The 21618-nt window shown below is 42.1% G+C and overlaps 1 protein-coding gene across 1 annotated transcript in view; it reads left to right on the forward strand.

Annotated features, from left to right (window-relative positions):
• Abhd2 (abhydrolase domain containing 2, acylglycerol lipase) overlaps positions 1 to 21618 on the forward strand; it is a 102507-nt gene that overhangs the window by 72396 nt on the left and 8493 nt on the right. Inside the window, exons 6-9 of the mRNA XM_046437122.1 lie at positions 5966 to 6149; positions 15493 to 15585; positions 18715 to 18825; positions 20689 to 20758. Of these exons, the coding sequence (XP_046293078.1) occupies positions 5966 to 6149; positions 15493 to 15585; positions 18715 to 18825; positions 20689 to 20758 (458 nt within the window). The remainder of the gene's footprint in view (positions 1 to 5965; positions 6150 to 15492; positions 15586 to 18714; positions 18826 to 20688; positions 20759 to 21618) is intronic.

A 21618-nucleotide genomic window follows, 5' to 3' on the forward strand; every position in this document is an offset into this window, starting at 1 on the left:
GCAGCCTTTCAGTCTTGGAATTGAGAAGAGAGGCCCTGGACCTGAGATGACTATATAATATAGTATCGCAACTGGGACATTTTTGAGAGTAAAGAAGGACCTTATTAATAGCCACATCTAAACAGCAGGCAGATCCCAGGACTCTCTCATACAAACTAGGATGGACAGTCATTCTTCACCATAAAGGAGATACATATAATAAAGAAACTTCTATTTTTTTCTACTGTTCAATCCATCTTATAATATTTGATTAGCTCATGAACCTAGATATTTCTATAGACTTCTCATATCTACCATTTTAATTGATAGAGATTCAATTTGGGATCGTGTTCATGATTCCAGATTGACAAATATGAATTATGTTGCCTCTGCCTGAAACAGTCAAGTTGATGATGGCAGAAGAATACAATGGGAAGGAAGGAGGTGGGGAAAGGTGAAGGGACAGAGAATATAAAAGGGAAAGGAGTAAAATATGGAAGCTCCAGCATCTGGCAAGACCACCTGTTGAGAGTCAGGGCTGGGAGCTTCAGGACATGCAAGGGGGTCATATCCAGAGCAGAATTGTGGAGAGGCAGTGATGATAGGTTCTGCACTTTCAGAATGAGATCTGAATGCTGAAGATGGCAACTATAAGAGGACAGTTTAAGGCAGTTTATACCTGGAAAAACAAAACCGAAAGTACTCGTTTTTGTTTCAGAGATAAGACCCAGGCAAACTAAAGTGATGGCAAAAAGGGATTCCCACCTTATTGCTACAGCTATTTTCTTCCCAAGTAACCCAATTTAGTAATAGCTTCCCTTTTGGCTTTAAGAAATGACTCACATACTTTCGCTATGAAAGTGACAAGCTGCCAGGCCTCTTAGCCACCCACCTGTCAGTGAGCCATGTTCTTAGCCTGACCATGTCTTTCTCTCAGATGAAACTTAGTGGGAAAGACATTCAAGTGCTTGTTTCCCACCCGCTGTGCAGTCACACTGGCCAACACTGTGTGTTGTCATTCCATATGAATCAGACTTCCTTCTTATCCACCTAACATTTTGTGGCACACCCACCAAGTGCCAGGCCCATGCCTGGCATGGGGAATGCGGAGATGACTCAAAGTCTCCATGAATAAGGAACACTAAGTCCCTGGGTCCTTGTATTTTAGCCTACTTAGTCATGTTAGTGTCATTTGGGAAAGTGGCTTTTGAAATAGTAGCTTTCAAAAAGCCTTTGCCTTTGAGGGTGGGGGCTTGAAGAAAAAGGTACCAAGCCTTTCCTACTTTCAGCAGGTGGCCTTTCCAGGATGGCCCTGTCTTCTTCCTCTCTCTAAGGCCAGGCCAGTGTATTAAATTTCATCTTGTCTTTGAAAAGCTGCAACGAGATTAGCTATCTAATCGTGTTACTAGTGCTAATCCCAGAAGGATTAAATATCTAGAACTTCATTAAAATCTCCCTCGTATTAAAAAACAGATTACTGTAGCTCTTGGTAACCTAACAAGCCAGGGAGGGGCTCCCAGGCACTGAGGGTATTGGTAACTGGCATCAGGTGGAGGTCCCGGGAGGACCCAGTTTTCCAGAAGGTTAATCCTGGAGCTGGAGCTTGGCAGGCACACCATGTCTTTGCCCTTCCCTTGCCTGGGGCAAGTGGCAGCTCTTCATGGATCACCCAACAGCTTGTCCAGCATCAGGCAAGGCTGGCCTTTTATCCAGATCAGATGTGTTTAGATTTAATTAAAAGGAAACTCCCCAAGTGCCTACACAATAAGCTTTAATTGTTCCTCAGTGGTATAGCAAATCCAAGTTTTGTAACTGCCCCAGTGACATCTGAACATCTGCGCTAGGTCTCAAATAATTAGTATCAAATCGGAATAAAGATAGATGGGTCTAAAAGGAATCAGGGGAAAATAAGACTTTCAATAATTAAACAGTACAATAAAACTAACAATACATAAGTTCTATTACTTATGTAGAATTGTGATACAAGGCAAATGCTTAGCCTACCCATACTTCCTAAATCCAAAACTCTGGAATTGGGGCCCCCGATGACTGTTTCAAGGAGCTCTCTGTTTAAACTTATCTCTAGAACTGATTCAGTAGGTTTGGAGCAGGGCACAGAAACATGTATTTTGAACAAGTTCCCAGGCAATGCTAATATTGTTGGCCCAGGGACCACTTTGAGAACCCCTGGGCTAATATATCATTCTTGCGATGACATTTAACCTCTGTGTAGCTTTTCTGACATACTTTTTACAAGAAAGATCACTAGCAAGTAATTGTATATATTTAAGGATTTAAAGCTTGTTTTTGTCAGGTGTTTGATGAGTCTGGAGGATGTATCTCTTTGTGTTGAGTGGGGACTGGCCCCTGTAGAAGCCTTGCATTGAGGAAATGTTTAGAAAGTTGCTACCAGTCTGGCATCTCTGCTTCAGATACTTCCAAAGTCTGCACAGTGCCCCCATCTTTGAAGGCTGCTTATTGCAAGTGGAAGGGAAGGAAGTTGGAAAAGAGATGGTCCAGCATAGAAGAAGGGGTGCCTCAAAAAATACTTTCTCATTTTGGTCTGAGCTGGTGAGGTCCTTGATCTTTAGAGCAGTAGTTCTCAGTCCTAGTACCAGGCACATTGGATCCTCTAAAAGAATACCCATGCCCAGGTCCTACCCTCAGACATTCTGATTTAATTATTCTGAGGGAGGGCATGCATTAACATTTATTTTTATCTTATTTTTATTTTGCACCAGGAATTGAACCCAGGGATGCTTAAGCACTGAGCTACATCCCCAGCCCATTTATGTGTGTGTGTGTGTGTGTGTGTGTACTTTTTTATTTAGAGACAGTCTTGCTAAGTTGCTAAAGCTGACTTTGAACTTGCAATCCTCCTGCCTCTGTCTCCTGAGCCACTGGAATTTTAGGCATGTACCATTAGGCCTGGCTCATTAGCTTTTATTGGGCCAGGTGATTCAAATATACAATCAGATTAAAGAACACTGCTTTAAAGAAAAATCCAGAAATTTAGCATGGTCTTTCTGAGTGTTAAACTGCAGATCCTTGTTTGAATTATTTTTTTAATTGTGATAAAATATGCATAACATAAAATTTACCATCTTAACCATTTATAACTCTACAATTCAGTAGTGTTGTCACTTTGTTGTACAACTAATTTCCAGAATTTTCACTTTGCAAAATTGAGATTCATTAAACAACTCCTAATTTCTCCTTTTTCCAGCACTTGGCAACCATCATTCTATTTTCTATGAATTTAACTACTCTAGGTACCATTTAAGTATTTGTGTTTTTGTAACTGGCCTCTTTCATTTAGCATAATGCCTTAAAGGTGCATCCATGTGGTAGCATGGTCATGATTTCCTTCTTTTGTAAGGCTGAATATCTTTCATTGTAGGCAAAATACTAAGTTTTGATGGTTTGTCCATTCATCTGTTGATATTCTTGGCTGTTGTGAATAATGCTGCTATGAACGTAGATGTACTTAAATGATATTTTTAAAATAAAAAATTGCAATCAGTCATAATCATATAACACTGAATGCTCATTATATTCTAGACCCTACTCTAAGCCATTTATGTGTATCACCTTATTCAGGCCTCCAAACAACTCTATGAAGTATTATTACCTTCAATTTACAGAAGAGGAAACAAACCCAGAATTAATTGTAATTTGCCCAAGGTAACAATATTTGCCAAAGTTTCTCAGGATAAAAAGTATCTGTAGTATAGGTTAAAAAATACCCATTTCTGTGGGCTCTGAGCCTCTCTCTAGCAGGAAGTCCAGAAACAGTAGATTTTCCTCATACCCAGGGCCACCTGTCACCAGAGGGAAATTTAGTAGCATTTGGGGCCACTAGGAGGTAAGCCCAGGCAATCTGACCACAGACCCTTTCACTTAGCCATGAGGCCACTCTGCTTCTTTATGAACCTGTATTTAGGGCCCCTAATGTCCTGAGGGAGGTGAACAAATGTTCTAATGAGATTTCTTTGTTTTTATTTGTTGTGTGACTGAGCATCTGTGATATCAGTTGAGTGCATTACATTACAGCACCTCATTTTAAATCTAGCACCTCCTAGAGGTACATGTTTCTTCCGTTGCTACCTTTTTAAAAAGAAAATCTTAGACAAATTTGGATAAATTTGACCTAAGTGGGCATGAAAGCCTGGCCTTTCAAATTCCAGAATGAAGAAGCCAGTTCCCTTTGGACCAGCTTCTTGACCCTTCAGAGGGTCCATTCTGTTCATTGGCATCTTTATTGAAGACTACAGACTGTCCCAGCCTGATGGGTGCAGGAGGGAGAAAAATAGGAAGCCTGATCCTCTAGCATCTCACTGGAGTGAGGGAGACCTGCTTCCTTCCCAGGTGGAGCATAGGTCTCAACTGTACTGATACATAATGGTTTCCAAGACATTGTAGAGGGATAAAGGAAGGTACTAAAGAATGTGTATGCTACCACTGGTATTAAAAGAGAGATGGAGGGAGGGGGAGAGAGAGAGAGAGAGAGAAAATAGGAAACTTACCTTTTAAGCATCATTTATGTCATTGGAATTCTGTACCATATGCATGAATTGACTACTGAAAAAATTTTTGTTCAGATTCCTGGGCCTGGTCCCCATTTCATAAAATCAGCATCTCTGGGGGTGAGGCCCAGGATTGCCCATTTCTGACACTCTGTCCAGGTGATTCTGGGCATTCTGCAATTTAAGAACTCCTGCATGTGTTGGTTTGACTCAGTCTGCAGCCCACCACAAAAGGAAGACAGAAACCTGGGAGCTTGCCCCAGGCATGGCTTGCTGATTAGGGAAGAAACTGTCCAAGTCCATTAGAGATGTCAAAACTTCTGAGCCAGTGCCCAGGTCAGCAACTCATCTTTCTACTGTAAATTCATTCTCTTCTCATACCAGTCTGGGTTATTTGGTTTGATACTGGGAATTGAACCCAGGGGCATTTAACCACTGAACTACAAACCCAGTCCTTTTTATTATTTTTTTATTTTGAGACAGAGTCTCAATAAATTGCTGAGGCTAGCCTCGAACTTGTGATCCTCCTAACTCTGGCCTCCCGAGTCCCTGGGATAATGGGTGTGTGCCACTGCACTCATCACCAATCTGTTTTGTATATGCTTCCTGCCAATATTCCTAACTTTCCCCGGTAGGTGTTACTTAAGTTGGCTCCCTGCGATCTGAGGTTGGGTCTTAGAAGGATGTGGTGAATCACTTTACTTGTATATGGCCATTTGTCTCCTCTTCTAAGCAAAGCTGTAGAAACACAGCATGGCTCCAATAGCTTCCCAAGGGGACACCAGCTGAGGTCATCCCTCCTGAGCAAACTAGGCAAACACCTCTCCATCCAGAAGGCTCCTCTGAGTATTTCTGAATGGGGCTGCCTCCCTTGGCACCCTGTTCCAACGTCACAAAGAACATCTTATCCTAATCCTACAGAGCATCCTGGCCATCCCTCTGGACTTAAGTTTGCCTTTCCTTCCCTCCCCTACACTGACAAGAAGATCCTGTAAATAACAGCCACTTGGTACTTTTCTTAACACATGAATCATTGTCCACCTGCGTATAGCATCCCAATGTAGCTCATGAAACTATTCTCGAAGGGATTTGCCCTTGGTTTATTTACATTTATATGTGAACATATGTATTCATGCACACCTGAATCTATTCCAATATCCATGAGCATCTAAACTAGTTTCTCATGACCCATCCTTAAAGGAGCATCTATTTGATACATGGAACCTCTGCTTGCGGGTATTTCTGATGCTTGGTTAATACTGGGGGAGGGAGGAGAGACTTCTAAGTAGCCAAAGAATAGTTTCTGTCTGCCTATCTCCCCCTACCCTCCCTCAAAACACACATAAATTTCTTGTCTTTTAGTATATTTGCACCAATTTAGTAACCTTCCAGCTTGCATTTTCTCCAACATTTGTTGCACCTAAAATGATTGAGTGACCTCACCTGTTTTTTGCCCACAGGCTGCACATGGGAATTTGGAGCCATGGTGAACTACATTAAGAAGACCTATCCCATGACCCAGTTGGTTGTTGTGGGCTTCAGCCTGGGTGGTAACATCGTGTGCAAATACTTGGGGGAGACCCAGGCAAACCAAGAAAAGGTTCTGTGCTGCGTCAGCATGTGTCAGGGGTACAGCGCACTGAGGTGAGTCATCTCCACTGTGTGCATGTACTTCTTTTTTCCTTCAGGTCTTCAGTTAGCATTTGTTTATTGAGATGTCCCAATGCACCAGACATGGTTTGAGAACACCATGGCAGACTGAGCAGAAGTTTCTGAGTCTTGGTCTCATCTTGTTTTGATTTCACATCATACATTGGAGTTGTTATTAGCAGACTCTATAAGCCTGATATATGCAGCTGCATGTTAGGCTCAGATCTATAATTGGGTGAGCCAAGGCCCTAGTAATAGCTGCTTCTTCCCTAGGGGAGTATCTGTTAGGTGACTACTGTGTTCATGCTTCAGGAACATGGCAGAACCATGGGTTTAGGAGAAGACACAGGAAGTTGTGAGTTAGGAACTGAGAGCAGGGCCTTATGATTGCACATGTCTCCTACCTGTGTAAGAGCCAAGTCTCAGATGGCATCTGGAAGGGCTCTGTGGAAACCATTTTACAAGCATCCTCACCTGCAAGTATTCATATCTCTTAGGCATCCCAGATCTCTTCACAAATGCATTGACCCACTGGGTGGTCTTCTGCCCACAGACACCTACAGGATGACTCCCCTCAAGATTGGTGCTGTCACTGAGCATGGTAGCACATGCCTATAATCACAGCAGTTTGGAAGGCTGAAGCAGGAAGGTAGCAAGTTCAAGGCCAGCCTCAGCAACTTAACACGGTCCTAAGCAACTTAGCAAGACCCTGTCCAAACAAAAAGGTCTAGGGATATAGCTCAGTGGTAAAGTACCAAATCTGAACACACATACACTCACACACACATTTCTCTCCAGGCTCTTCAGATGCATTTGTATTTTTTCCTAGCCCGGCACAGTGGTGCACACCTATAATCCCAGCGACTTAAAAGTCGGAGGTAGAAGGATTGCAAATTTAAGGCCAATCTCAACAATTTAGCAAGACTGTGTCTCACAAATTTAAAAGGGCTCAAGATGTGGCTCATTGGTAGGGCACCCTGGATTCAATCCCCAGTATCACCTCCCCTGCAAAAAAAAAAACACCCTATTTTTTCCTATAGACACTCTTCATTATAATGTCTTGTATATGACCAATTATTAAAAATCTCTTGAATAAATCCAAAAATTGCACAAGGAAGTAAAACAAACAAAAACTTCTTTATTGATCCTGTCTAATGCCAGATAGTCTTTATACTTCGTAAAAGTCATTCCATTTTGCCTTACTTACATCTTTCATGCTGCATTTTAAGCCCATTTCATAATTCTGATGGATTAAATTTATCTGTATTCTTTCTAAAGTTATTGCTGGAATTTGAAGCCAGCATATTCAGGGGGCAAATGTGGGCCCCAAATTCAACTTCTGCCTAAACTTGAAGCTGGCCAAAAAGGAGGATTCAAATGTACCCAAAGCAGACATGACAAATGTCCCTGATGAAACTTTTCCAAGAAAGGGGTTCCAGTCTTCCTCATCTGCAATATGGGGACAATAATAAGAAATAGTCCCCAGTGCATAGCTCCATTATGTAGGTAAATGAGTTCATGTGTAGAAATACTTAGAACAGTTCCTAGCACATAGAATATAAGGAACTCAGAATTCTTAATTATTGGGTCATCATTATTATTATTATTATTTACTATAAAATGAAGGAGTTGGGTTAGATTAGTGGATCACAAAGACCAGTCTGGTGAACTACTGGCTGTCTCACTTCATTGAGAATCACTTTGGGGATAATGTTAGAAATCAATTCAGTTTGGGGGGAACACTATCTCTAGTGATTCTGATTGATGAAGTCTAAGGCATGAGACCCCAGGAATCTGCCTGTTGATACATTTCACAGGTGACTCTTGATCTTAGCCACATTTAGGAGACACTGATGTGGTGGCCTCAGAGGTCTCTCCAGTTCTGGCATCTAAGGACTAGATTGGCCCTTCATCTTCCTTTTGGGAAGCTCCCCATGGACACTGGGAAGCCACCTGAAAGGACATGTTCCTTTACTTTAGCTTGACTGGAAACACTCAACTCCCAAGTTCATAGCCATATGTAACCAGAGCTAACTAAAGCCCCATCCTGCTCAGTCGCTGGGATAGGAAATAAATGAGCAAGGGACCAACCTACCAGCAGATCTGAGGGAGCTGGGCCTGAAGAGCTGGGAGGTTCTGACAGTTGGCACAATTTTCAGCAAGCCTAGAAAATGGAAATCACTAGATTCCTTTCCTAAAAAACTTCTGTGAACTTGCTGTGGATGCTGACTGGATATTCAAAGAGCCCTGGATTTGATAAATAGGAAGATTAACAAGTTTGTTCTTTTTTTCTTTTTCGTTCTTCAAAACGCAAAATCAATAACTTCATTTCATTTTGCTGCAGTAGCGCCATCTGCTGTTGCCAAGAGCACATGACACACACTGTCAGCAAACAAGTGTCCTTAACTAAGGCAAAGCAGGTTAAGGAGGGTAGGAAACTAGAATCTGCAAGGTGCTTTGTATTTTGTCCCTTCTCAAAAGATTTCATACACATAATTACATATGGTCACATCAGCCTTATACAGTAAGGAGAAAAACAGGCAACTTTATTCTCTGGAGCATAGAGAATGTTTGAGCTAAGATCATACAGTTCCACACATGGAAACTTGTGGCAGGTCAGACAGGCACCATTGTCCCATGTATGCTGATGCTACCTGAGGCTCAGGTACCCTCAACCTTTCAACCAGACCTTCTGAATGAATAAAGGAACAGTTCTGTCCTTTAAACCAATATAACCTTTTTTTTTTCTTGCCAACACTTGAGGGTGATGATCCTTTTCGGCACTGGGATGATGGCAGCTGTGCCTGCGCGTGTCCTCTTAACATGGAGGTGGAGTGGGAGGGCCCATCTGTGCCTGCAGGGGCCACACGGGAGTTCGTGCTTCTGGTAAATCCTTTCTAGCTGAGCCTGGAGGACTGCCTGCTCAGTTACTCCCCTCCTTCTGGCTTCTCAAACTTAGTAGCTCGCCTCCCTCCCCTCTAGCCTCACCAGAGCCAATGGAAGGCTCAGAGAGAAGCCAACCACCTGCTTGCTATAGTTAGCAAATTCTAGCTGCTGCTAAACCAGCTTACATCTTACCACATGCTGCACATGGGAAGTGGGGGGGACTGTCCTGATTGGTATTCCATGATATGTAGTGGACTTTAACATATTCTCTTAGCATAAGCAGCTGCCGATCAGCCTAGGGAGGCTGCATGGTCAGACATAGTCTATCTTCTTTAATTATTTAGCTGAAACTTCACTATGAAGATACTTGATGATAAATTCATTGATGAGTAGTGACCAGACAGGAGTGTGATAGAGAGACCCAGTGGGACCAGAAGATTACTGATAGGTGAAATCGTGCATTGATTCTTTCAGTTAGACTTCGTCCTGGGCATTGGAAACACAATCCTGAATAAGCTCCTTCATGGAGCTTAAGGAGGAGGGAAGGGAACCTTTTTTGGTTTGGTAGAATCAATCTCTCCTGACAAAGCTCTCAAAAATATGATATTGCAAGTCAGGCACTATGGCATACTCCTGTAAACTCAGCAGCTTGGGAGACTGAGGCAGGAGGATCACAAGTTTGAGGCCGGCCTCAGCAACTCAGCAAGGCCCTAGGCAACTTAGAGAGACCCTGTGTCAAAATAAAAAAATAAAAATAGAGAGGGCGAGAGGGCTGGGGATGCAGCTTAGTGGTAGACCATCCCCAGTACTGGGGGGAAAAAAAATCTGACATTGAAGAATTAGCCAATAATTATAATTAAAACAAAAGCATTTTGTTGATTAAACAAAAATAATCAACATCTAAGGACCTTATCGTATTTAATGACAATAGGATGATATTTATAAGGCCACAAACCAACACACCAGCTACAAGGTCCTCAGAAATAACAGATTTTCCACTACAGGGTTATAAAACTGACCGAATGGTTTGCCCTTAGCACCTGGAGATTCTTGTTTATTTTGTTGTTGCGCTTATTGTTTTTAATCAGAAAAATGAGGGGGTCTGTATGTACCCTTAATTCTAATCTATTCTGGCAAATGTATACCCTGAGAGAAAATATTATAAACAAGAAAGGGAGTTGGTGGGTGGCCATTCTTACGCTAGCCTGAGTTCCAAATCCTGCTACCCCAATAGAAGTACCAAGGCCCAGTTAGACAGGTATCAAAGACCCTTGCTCCCTCCCCAAGGGCTTGGTTTTCTTCCATTCATATTCTCAAGCTGAACTAGATGGAGGTTATAGCCTCTCCTCAGGTTGGCTCCACCTGTGAAAGACAACCAGTTGTTGGCCTGGGCTAGAGACCACCTTCCCTCTTCAGAGGCCACGAGCCCTGTACTGTGCTAGTGGTCTGCCTAGGACTGCCCACATGTCTGTGCCCTGCCCTTTCCTTTAGGCTACTCCTGGTTTGGCTTCCTCTGCTTACTTCTCTCTTGTAGCATCAAGTTAGAAATAATCCGTATGTCCAGCTTGGGGGATAGTTAAGTAAATTATGATACATTGACTCAATGGAACTACAGGCAGCTTTTATTTAAAAACATCAAGAAAAATATATAATGTGACAGAATGTGTACATTAAAATTAGGGGAGAGAACAGCTATATAAAATATAATTGCAGGGAAGGAGAAATGGGAAGATATTATTTAATGGGTATAGAGTTTCAGATCTACAGGATGAAAAAAGAGAAAATATGATCGTATCTGGGCAAAGCCTGGAAGGGAATCCCCTCCTTGCCCAAGTAAAAATAGTTCTTATATTGGTATATAGCATTCTAGGAAAATACATAATGTACTCTAAGGTTTCATGAAGCATATTGCCTTCAAGGTATTTTTTAGTATTGCCTAGATCCACATCCCATAAATTCATCACCAACCTTAAATCATAGTTTGCCTTCTTTCCCCTTTTTGGAATATTAGAGCCAAGCTTGACCCCATCCAAGCCATGTAAGGACTTCTCTCTCATCCTCACCCTCCATATTTTCTTAAAGACCATGCTGTCTCACAGTCTTGCAGGAATTTGAGCTATTATGTGAGTCAGGAGATTTGAATTAATTTGGACATTAGATGATCGGTTTCTCCAGTTCATTTTCTTCATTTTACTCAGTGCTTAGTCTGCTCATTTTGCAAAGTTGAGGAGTTGGAAAGTCCAGCCTTTTCTGAACAGGACCCCTAAAAATAATCATGAATGCTTATTTATATGGACCCTTTTCTTAGTGATTTAAAAATATGTCAGGTGCAGTGGCACACACCTGTAAACCCCAACAGCTCGGGAGGCTTAGGCAGGAAGATCGCAAGTTCAAAGTTAGCCTCAGTAACTTGGCAAGGCCCTGAGCAACTTAGCAAGACCATATCTCAAAATAAAATATAAAGAAAGGGCTGGGGATGTGGCCCAGTAGTTAGGCATCCCTAGGTTCAATCTCTGATATATATATAAATAAAACTATTACCTTCTAAAACACCTTTTTAAATTATTTTAACAGTTCAAAGTCAACAACTGTGAAAACATTGTGGGTAACATTATTATTACTTAATTTGTATTGGATAGAAGTAGTGAAGGCATCTTTCGAGAACTTTATTTTGGTAATGGATAAGTAAATTGATGTATAGATGATAGAGCTTTTAAAAATGCATATGCATCATTCTCAAGTAAGACTGACAGTGAAACCATACTTGTTTGCAGGGTATTCTCCTCTCCTTTGTGACCTCAATGACAGCATCACTTTTTTAGAGCTTTGCTACTTTTAGGAGGCCTCTTTCCTATTGGAATGATCCTGGTTCTTTCTGATGTTTTTGAAACCTGTCTTTCTACCAACAAAATTCACTCTGGATTACACAAAGCCTCTCCTTCCTATAACAGTGACCTAGCTACTTTTTCTCTGGATTCCACAGTTCTCTGCCAGGTCCTCAGCCCAGTTACTGCTGGTGGACCAGTATCTGGATGGGCCTGGGTTGTGGTTCCTGCTATCCATTCTCTCTTCTAGAGAGTATAGCTGTCTAAAGGCAGGTTAAGCAGTTGGATGTTCTGCCATTTAGGCAAGTAGAAGTTTGGGCAGTGTCTAGTGCCCTTGGCTTCCATGCCCATTTTGTGATTTGCATCTAAACTGTAAAATTTATTTCTTCCATCTGACTTGGCAGCTCTCACCCAACATTCTTTGCATGTTTTTCCCCAAGGTTTTTGGACAACATGGGTCTGTTTTCTTAAGCCATATAGCTTTATTCTGCTTCTCTTCCTGAAAATTGACCTTATTTTGAGTAACATGGTGTCCATCCCAGGGTCCTTCCCATCTCATGAAGTCTCACTGACACCACTGAGATCTTAGGTATTCTGTGAGCTAGTTTGTTTTTGTTTGTGCTTCACCCATTGGCATTTAGCTCTCTGACACTGTAATGTCCTCTTCCCTCCCCTTAGAAGTTTCCCATTTACTCTCATCACAAGTGTTCTTCTGCCCCACCACCATTCCCTTTAAACCTTCTTCTTTGGGTCATGTAGTTCCCGGGTAGATGGATAGACGTGACCCATCTAGCCCAGGAGCTGCCTATCTTCGGGTTAAAGCCAGAGTTCACACCCATTCTCAGTACCACTTGCTGGCCAGCTCTCTATTCACCACATCCGCCTATCTGCAGAATTCTAACCACTGTTAACAGGAGCAGGAAAACCACCAAGGTCTCCAAGGTGGCCTCTGTTCTGTCTCTCACGAAACTATCTAGATAACCTCAGCATGGAAGCAATCTCGGTGAATTCTGTAGTTCAATGAATTCTCTAGTTCGACTTCTTGATTTGGCACATAGGAAACCGAGCCTTGGAAGGTTGAAGCTGCTCATGCAGAGCCTGGTGAATTTCTCAAGGTGTCCTATGGGCCATGTTTCAAGTCCTCCCTCTACCATTTGAGCCCAGACATCTTCTTAGACCTTTATCCCTTCACCAGACCCAAAAAGCCTTTCTCCTGCCTCCATTCACTGCAAAAACAAAGTGGATAAATCAGAATTTGCATCTGTGGGAGCTGTATGTGTGAGGCTCTTGATAGGCAGTGTATCCAGATAATCCACTTGTCTCTTTTTCTGTCTTTGGAAATGGTGACTGTGACCACTGCAGTCTAACCAGTTAAAACTCACTTTGACTCTTCTCTGTATCTCTTTGATCTTTAACATTCCTCAACAGGGCAGTTAATTTTCAGTAGCTTGGAATACCTTTCTTTTTAGTATTGGACTGTGTGTTTTTTATAACACACCAATTTTGATTATGTTTTATTAAACTTATATAAAATCAAGTTTCAATTCCTTAATTATATACCCAAAGGTTGTAAAAGACAGCTCCTAAACAGACTGAGTGGCCAACCAAAGATCCTAGAAATTAATGTTAGCCAAAATAAACTAAGTGAGACACTGATCTCAACATCCTTATCTGGTCCCTCCTTGGGCCCAGGCACCTGTGAATCACCAGAGACTTTCACTGAGATATTTATTATTCCAGCGAAAATCTTCTTGCAGCACCAGAGCATCTTTTTATATCTTAACAGTATGGCAGCCCCCTCCTCCCTTCCCTGCCTGTGCAGTCCCTCTCTTAAGGGAGGTACTCACATTAGCAAGAATGTTTCTTCAGTTAGAAGGTCAGCAAAGTGAGAAATGGATGATGCAAGACAAAGCTGGGACTCTTAAGGGGAAGGGGCAGCTTGGGTACAAGTTCAGAGAAGAGGAGCCACTGGGCAGCAGCGCATGGCTCACTGGTTGGGTGACCCCCTTTCTCAGACCCTGAGGTAGGTGTCTACAGTGCTGCCTCAGCAGTGATCTGGCCTGTCCTTTCTGTTTCTGTAGAGTGGGGGGAGGTTCCCATACATTCACATAGTGACCTTCTAACCTTGGAAGGTGGTATTAAGTCTCCATTTTGACTTTTGACCCTTGTGTTTTAGAAGAATATTATAGGCCATTAAATTCACAAACCATTTCACTTTTAATTCCCCACTTTTTTTTTCAAGATATTATGGGAAATGCTTGTCATTCCAAAATTGAAGTTGGCTGCTTTAGGGAAATTACTTTTATAAACTCTCTGGATTTAAAAAAACAAAACAAAACAACTGTGAACCATTCAGTCTCTATTGCCATCTAGAAGATGAATCCTGTGGATTCTGTGTGGGCAGAGTGTCACCCAGAGGAATTGACAGGGTGGAATCAGGCCTAGAGACTCAGAAATCTGCAAAATGAAACTTTCTTTTTAATTGATGTGGACCAAAAGTGGCCTGCTTGGATTCATACCCAGGAGGAGAGCATTGAGTGGGGAGGACCAAGTTCCCATGGTGGAAACGAGCCCTTTGGGTTTGTTCATCTGTCACGTGGGCATGGACATCAGGCTACGGGGACCTGTAAACAAGGCCAGCAGTGTTCCCATGCCTCCCTCACAGGGTGATGGCCAAGCTCGGGCTCTGGAAACAAGGACACTATTTCTAACCTAGTGCTACAATTATGCAGGTCAAAGATGACCCTCAACAGGTAGGCTAACCGTGCATAGCCCTAACAGCAGAAGGACTTCCCAGCCAGCTCCCCTGTGCCTAGGGGGTGTCACTAGCCTCCCTGCCTTCACTTCTGTCTCCTCACCACTCTGATATTCTAAGGCTAATCCAAAAAAAAAAAAAAAAAAAGGTTTGCTTGGATAAGGTCAGATTTTATGATTTTTCTTTTGCCTTTCAAACAGCAACAAGAGAAATTGTTTTTAGGTTTTTCTCTGCACCAAACTTCACATCCACCCTCAACTTAGAGGCTCCCAATATTAACCCATTAAGTCCCAAGTTTTCAATTCTGCAAATATTGCAATTAAATTGACACAGGTGCATTAAAATTGGTTGGAAATCATAATGTAGAGTTTATATATTATTATATTTTGTATTATTTTTATTATAATATTATGGTTTTATTATTACATAATTGTATATTATATTTGAGTTTTTATGGAAATTTCACATCTGGGATAATAGAACAAAATGGGTTAAGCCAGATAATTTTGCCTGCAGGGTAGGAAGTCAAATGGAGAAAGTATTCAAATGGCCATCAAAGCAGACTCTGGAAAGTTCTTTGACTAAAGGAAGGCTGGCTGGACAAGTGTCAGGAGCATAGTTCACAAATAATAGGGTCTCTCTGGCCCTAGTCGGTCCTGCTGAGATCAGCTTCAAGGGCACATGGTGGTTCCTCCACTGGTCTCTCTACAGAAGTTTGAGCACTGCACATCAAAGCCTCTGTCCCAGCATCTGAACAACCAGAGCTCTCCACAATAGTATCTTACTGCAGCAGCACAAGCCCCCAGTCGGCCTGCACCCACACCAGCCAGCCTCCCCACCACATCCCTCTCACTCTCCATGGTTCTTCCAGGGCCCAGGAAACCTTCATGCAGTGGGATCAGTGCCGGCGCTTCTACAACTTCCTCATGGCTGACAACATGAAGAAGATCATTCTCTCGCACAGGTATGGCCCTTTCCATTCTCTTAGGAGACACATGGCTGCTTTCTGAGCTGTTTGGGGAATCACTAAAAGCCAGAACTCCTGTTTGTCCAGAATAACAAAACAAAAAAACAACAGGGTGGTGGCCCTTGGTGTTCTGCCCAAGCAGCTGTGACAGGAGGCTCAGGTTAAAGTGTCAGCTCCTGCCTTCCTGAATTAACCCATCAAGCACTTAGAGTAGTGCCTGGAGAACAGTAGCCTGCAACAAATATTAGCAATAATTATGTCATTATCATTATTATTTTTGCTACTATCTCTTCTTCCTCCCTAATGACTGCCTTTCCCAGCATCTCTGCTTGCAGACCCGGCCCATCTCAGGTCTCATCATCCACCAGGTTGCTTTTCTACAGCTTCCCCTGTGTGAATCCTGGGTCTTAAACTACATGGGAAGACTTGGAGGGCTTGGGCTTGTTTGGATTTTTCCCAGAGCCTGGCACATAATGAGCACTCAAAAATTACACTTTGGAGGGATTTTTGTCACTACACTAGGAAAAGCCATCAAGCTAAGTGATCAATTTTGTAATCTCTGGTTTTTTTGTTTGTTTGTTTTGAGAAGTAGTCTCACTATGTTGCCCAAGCTGGCCCTGAACTCCTAGGCTCAAGTGATCTTCCTGCCTCAGCCTTCTGAGTAGTAGGGACTATAGGTGTCCACCATCATGCCCAGTTCTTAGTCTCTTTTTTTCAATGGTTAAAAGGAGATGTTGTTGAGCAAGGTCCTAAGCAACTTAGCAAGGCCCTGTTTCAACATTTTTAAAAAAGGGGAGAAGGGGGTTGTTGGTGATGTAGCTAAGTGGTTAAATACCCCTGGGTTCAATCCCTGGTACCTAAATAAATAAATAAATGGAGATGTTGTGCTGCCCATCCAAGCCTGACCCCAGGTGGGGCTTCCTGTGAATAGGTCATGTGATGCCTGAGCAAGGCTGAAGCTTATAGCCCTTCAGGCTGCCAAGCTGCCAGGCATATCCTTAGGTCCTCATGTTGGGTGGGTACAGAACAGAGGGACATTTATGTCCCTGTACTATAATAATCAACTATTTGCATTCAGTTCATGTAGTTTGAGCATCAGCCATGTACTGACATGGGTGTGACTCAACTGAGTGGGTGCTCCGGAGATTTGCCAGAGTTATTATTCCAGAAGGGGCAGAGTCAGGGCACCAAGGCCACATCCAAATCCTCTGCCCTCCGCACTTCCGGAGTCAAGCAAGACTCCTTCCAGACAAGATCTGTTTTGCTAAAGGATTTGGTCTTGCTACTAAATGGTCTGTAAAGTTCATTATGTAATTCTTAACAAATTGCAAAAATGTGCCTAAGTATATTTACCTTTTAAACTTTTTCTATAAAAAGCCAGATACTGAGCTGGCGTTATGGCTCAGAAATAGAGCACTTGCCTAGCATGTGTGAGGCCCTGGGGTTCAATTCTCAGCACCGCATATAAATAATTGAATAAAATGAAGGTCCATCAACAACTAAACATTATTTAAAAAAAAAAAAAAAAGCCAGATACTCTGAAATTTTAGAAAAACTTTAACTTGTGAACCCTGTCCCATAGATATATAAGATAATCTTCCTAATTATCTTTTTTTAAATATTTATTTATTTGTAGATGAACACATAGTATCTTTTTTTATTTTTATGTGGTGCTGAGGATTGAACCCAGTGCCTCACACATGTGAGGCAACCACTTTACCACTGAGCTACAGCCCCAGCCCCTTCCTAATTATCTTTTGAAAAAAATAAGTGCTAGAGTAATGTATCTGTCTTCTTTTGGAAAGGTTGTGAAAATACACAGAACACTGAGTTTCTGTAATGACATTTCCTACCATAGAACCAAACTTCAAAGCAAACTCACTCCTTCCTCAGCTGTGTGACTGAGAGTTCTTGCTGGGAAGAGCAGGCTACCATGCACATTTTGACCCCTTCCTTTGTTGTGTTGCTCTCAAGATGGATCTGCTTCTCCCTAGAAATGACCACTGTACTGAATACAGTTGGCTCTCTATCTACATGAGCTCTTCATCCCCTGTTCCAACCAACAATGGATAAAAATATTAGACCTACAAAGATTGTATCTGTCCTGAACATATACAGACTTTTCTTTCTTGTCATTGTTTCCTAAACAATACAACAACTTTTACATAGCATCTGTGTTAATTACTATAAGTAACCTATAGATGATTTAAAGTATTCATGAGGATGGCATAGGTCATGTGCAAATCCTAAAGCAAGGCATGTTTGTGGGTGCATCCATAATCTCAGCTCTCAGGATGCTGAAGCAGGAGAAGCACTTAAACCCAGGAGTTCAAAGCCAGGCTAGGCAACGCAGTGAGACCCCAACCCAAAATAAAACACAAACACACACACACACGCGAAATAAATCCTACACCATTTTATGGAAGGGACTAGAGCATCCATGGATTTTGTTATCTGGGGTGGGGGGGTGTCCTAGAACCAGTCGCACATGGATACCAAGGAATGATCTTATACAGCTTTTTAGCTAAGTCTTTGGGTGATGTTGATTTACCCAAATGCTGAATAGGTTATCGTTGTCTTCCTTGTTAAGCAACATAAATGGCTCATAAAGGACAAGGGGCTCTGCCAAAGGAATCATTGTCAACACCAGTGTAAGGGTAAGTGGTGAGTCACTACCCACCACTCACCACTCACCACTCACCACAGGACTCATCCTGATACCTCCTCTGTGCTGAGGTCTGTAATATTCAGCTAGTTTCAAACACACACACACAGTCTTTAGTTTTTCTAGTGCCCCCAAAAGGACAGTAAGGTCTTTGTGTTCATCTTTCTGAACGTTCTTCAAAAGTCACCACTCAGGTTCATCCTCTAGGACATTCTAAAGGCTGAAAGGATGTTTCTAACTTACCACATGGACTCTGGTTCATGTGGCCACAACTCTCCGGACTTGCCTCTGGACATGGAAGCAGGCTCTGTTGGTTTCTCTCTGCATGTGAATTTTTTTTATTTGATTGGTGTATTATAATTATACATAATAGTGGGATTCATTATTACATGTTCATACATGCATTCAATAGAATGATATCATTTGGTCAATTTCTCCTTGCTTTTGTGTCTTCCCCCAAGGCAAGCTCTTTTTGGAGACCATGTGAAGAAACCCCAGAGCCTGGAGGACACGGACTTGAGCCGGCTCTACACAGCTACATCCTTGATGCAGATTGATGACAACGTGATGAGGTAGGTCCACAAAGCTGGAGAGTAATGCTCGGGGGTGGGCTGCCAGGCGGGAAGCTGCAGGCCAGCTCTGCCCAGCACAGCTCTTTGCTTTTCTCACTTTAGTGGTAAGGGAATAAGCAGCCAGTGTTTAAAAACAGATTTCACAGAAAAATTCTAATTTCTTGAGAAATAGGTAGAGGGTCTGACAACTCGTCCTACATGGCACAGTTGGCATGAGTCGAGGGGCTGGGTGTGCACACCTTAGTCACCCTCAGTCTTTCCCCTGGCTGTTCTGCCTCAGGACCAGGGCAAGATCAGGTGTCACATAAACCTGCCTTCCCAGTGGAAGGAAAGGAAGTGAAGTCACCATCAAAAATGAAAAAAAAAAAAAAAACAAAGACCAAGAAAGCTGTGTGTGTCAAGCAAAATGGACAGAGCCTCTTATGTTGGGGCCTGGAGACGTCTCTGTGTAAGATGCAAACCCTGCCTACTTCACTTGTTTTCTCTCCACCTGCCTGGCCCCTCCTGGTGCCTGTAACACAACCCTCACAGTGTCTTCTTTCCTGCTGCCAGTAGTGTCTGACTGAAGTTGGCCTTAGCTGGAAAGGTGTGGATCTCTGACCACAAAAGATCATCCTTTTTAAATAATCATTTGATACCTTTGATGTGACCTAAAGCAAACAAGTGTTTATCCAATAGATAGGGAGAGAAAGGCCTGAGGATGTGAAAACTCTACTTTTCTTCTTCTCAAGATTTTAGTAGCCTTCTTACACCAAGTATCCTTGAACTGTGCTTGTTAACAGTTTCTCAAGGGAAATAGACACTAGGAAATTATTGGTATGTTCAAAAGAGTAGAAAGAACCATACCCACACCCACTTAAGATGGGGCATGTGACTTACTGTGGTGTCTAATAAGAAAAAAAAATTAATTTTAATTTCTCAATTCATCTTCTCAATTTTTTTTAAGCCCAAAAGAGAATGTTCTCAACTCTTTGTAAATTTCTTCCTTCATAATCATGTTGGGTAGTAGCAGATTCATATCAGTTTTGGCAACCTCCTCACAGATCTCTCACCAGTCATACTGGAAGAATAGGATGAGAAGGAACAGATTTCACAGGGACAGAGGTACTGGAGATGATGTCTACACAGCAAGAGTCCCTGATGGTCCAGCCTGAGCTTTCTTGGCAAAGATGTCGAAGACAGCTGGGGTGGAAGTGACCCAAGTTCAATCCTTGTTCCAAAAAAAAAAAACTATAAGACTTTCAGGCTGGTGCACTGAAGGTTTTATTAAGTGTCAGTTTGTCTCTGATGACTGCTCCACATTTTATTACCATTTAAGTGACCAATAAGAACTCTTTTGAAAAGAAAGTTCTAGCCTTTGAATTCAGTTTCTCTGTCTATGGTGATTTATGGTTTCATTGATGTTTCAAATGATGTAACATCCACTAATAATTATAGATGACACTGAGTCGTTCCTCTCAGCCAGTTACCAGGCTAGTAGCACTTCAGTGCAATAACTATTGTGGCACCATCAAGAAGTTCCTGTTTTCAGACCTATTTTACACAGGATGAACCATTCTCTTGAAGTCACGCAGCCAGTAAGTAGCAGAGCCAGGATTTGAACTCAGATGCCAAAGCCAGCATTCTTGACCCTAAACACTGCTACCTGTTCTGCTGATAGGACAAGTTAATATAGAAACTAGAGTGGTAATAAAATCAACTCAGCATTTAGACCAGTCTTGGCTGCCTGTGCATATTCTACCAATGCAGTGAGTTAGCGTGAGAATTAGATAATAATCAGCTCAATATTTCCATCTTATGACAAATGTTGTTTTGTCCTTTTTCCTTTTCTTTTTTTTTTTCTTTCTTTTTGTTATGTTCCAGGAAGTTCCATGGCTATAACTCCCTGAAAGAGTATTATGAGGAAGAAAGCTGCATGAGGTACCTGCACAGGGTGAGTAGACAACACTGGCTCAGAATTCATGTCACTCCACCTAGCTCCATCCATGGTACAAAAATATACCTCCTAAATTTCCTAGTGGAATCTCAGCCAGACTCTAGCTGGATCTGTTCTAGTTTTTGACTCTTTTTTTTTTTTTTTTAATTAAACCAAAGTGTGTCCCTCTGTGACCACCATACACTAATCCCAGAACCACCCCTTAGACCAGGCTGCTCCCAAGTCTATATGAAAGCCTTTAAAATTGCTGCAACACCCAATTTTTTTCTTAGACTCCATTTGGTAGTATAATCCTACCCAGTTTCTACCATCATTCTTCATGGGAGCTCCAGGTTTCTTATCATCCTGAACCCTTCTTTTTGGCTATTATGTATTTTGTTAGTGTGGTGCCTAGAACGGAATTCCAAATTCCTGCCATGATCCAGTGAGTATAGTGTCAAATGGATGTATTTATCAAAATGATGAGGAGCATGTCTGTTGATTAAGTAGACTGGTTTGCATCAATGCATTTTTTTAGCAGCTATAATAAGTGTGTGTATTAAATTTGTGGCTAATCAAAATTCCCACATATTTTTTGACCTAGCCCATCACCAAGCCAGTCTCTCTTATTCTCTTGGCACAACTGCCTTTTTTATACAATCACAGAACTTCTCATTTATCTCTGTCAGGGTCCACCTGCTGGTTTGGCTCACCATTTCCCCAGCTATAGCAGATAATTGTGTATCAAAGTTCTGCTCTTTTAGTAGCCTTCCCAGCTACTTTAGCATCATCACCCCAGCTTTGGGCATATTTATTTAAGCCATTATATAAATGTTAAGCTGTGTACAGCCAATATCAGAGAGTTCCAGGAGAGCACA

Source organism: Marmota monax, unplaced genomic scaffold, assembly GCF_021218885.2.
Source record: "Marmota monax isolate L192 unplaced genomic scaffold, Marmota_monax_Labrador192_F-V1.1 WCK01_AAM20220418_F8-fsc00005, whole genome shotgun sequence".
NCBI classification, from domain to species: Eukaryota; Metazoa; Chordata; class Mammalia; order Rodentia; family Sciuridae; genus Marmota; species Marmota monax.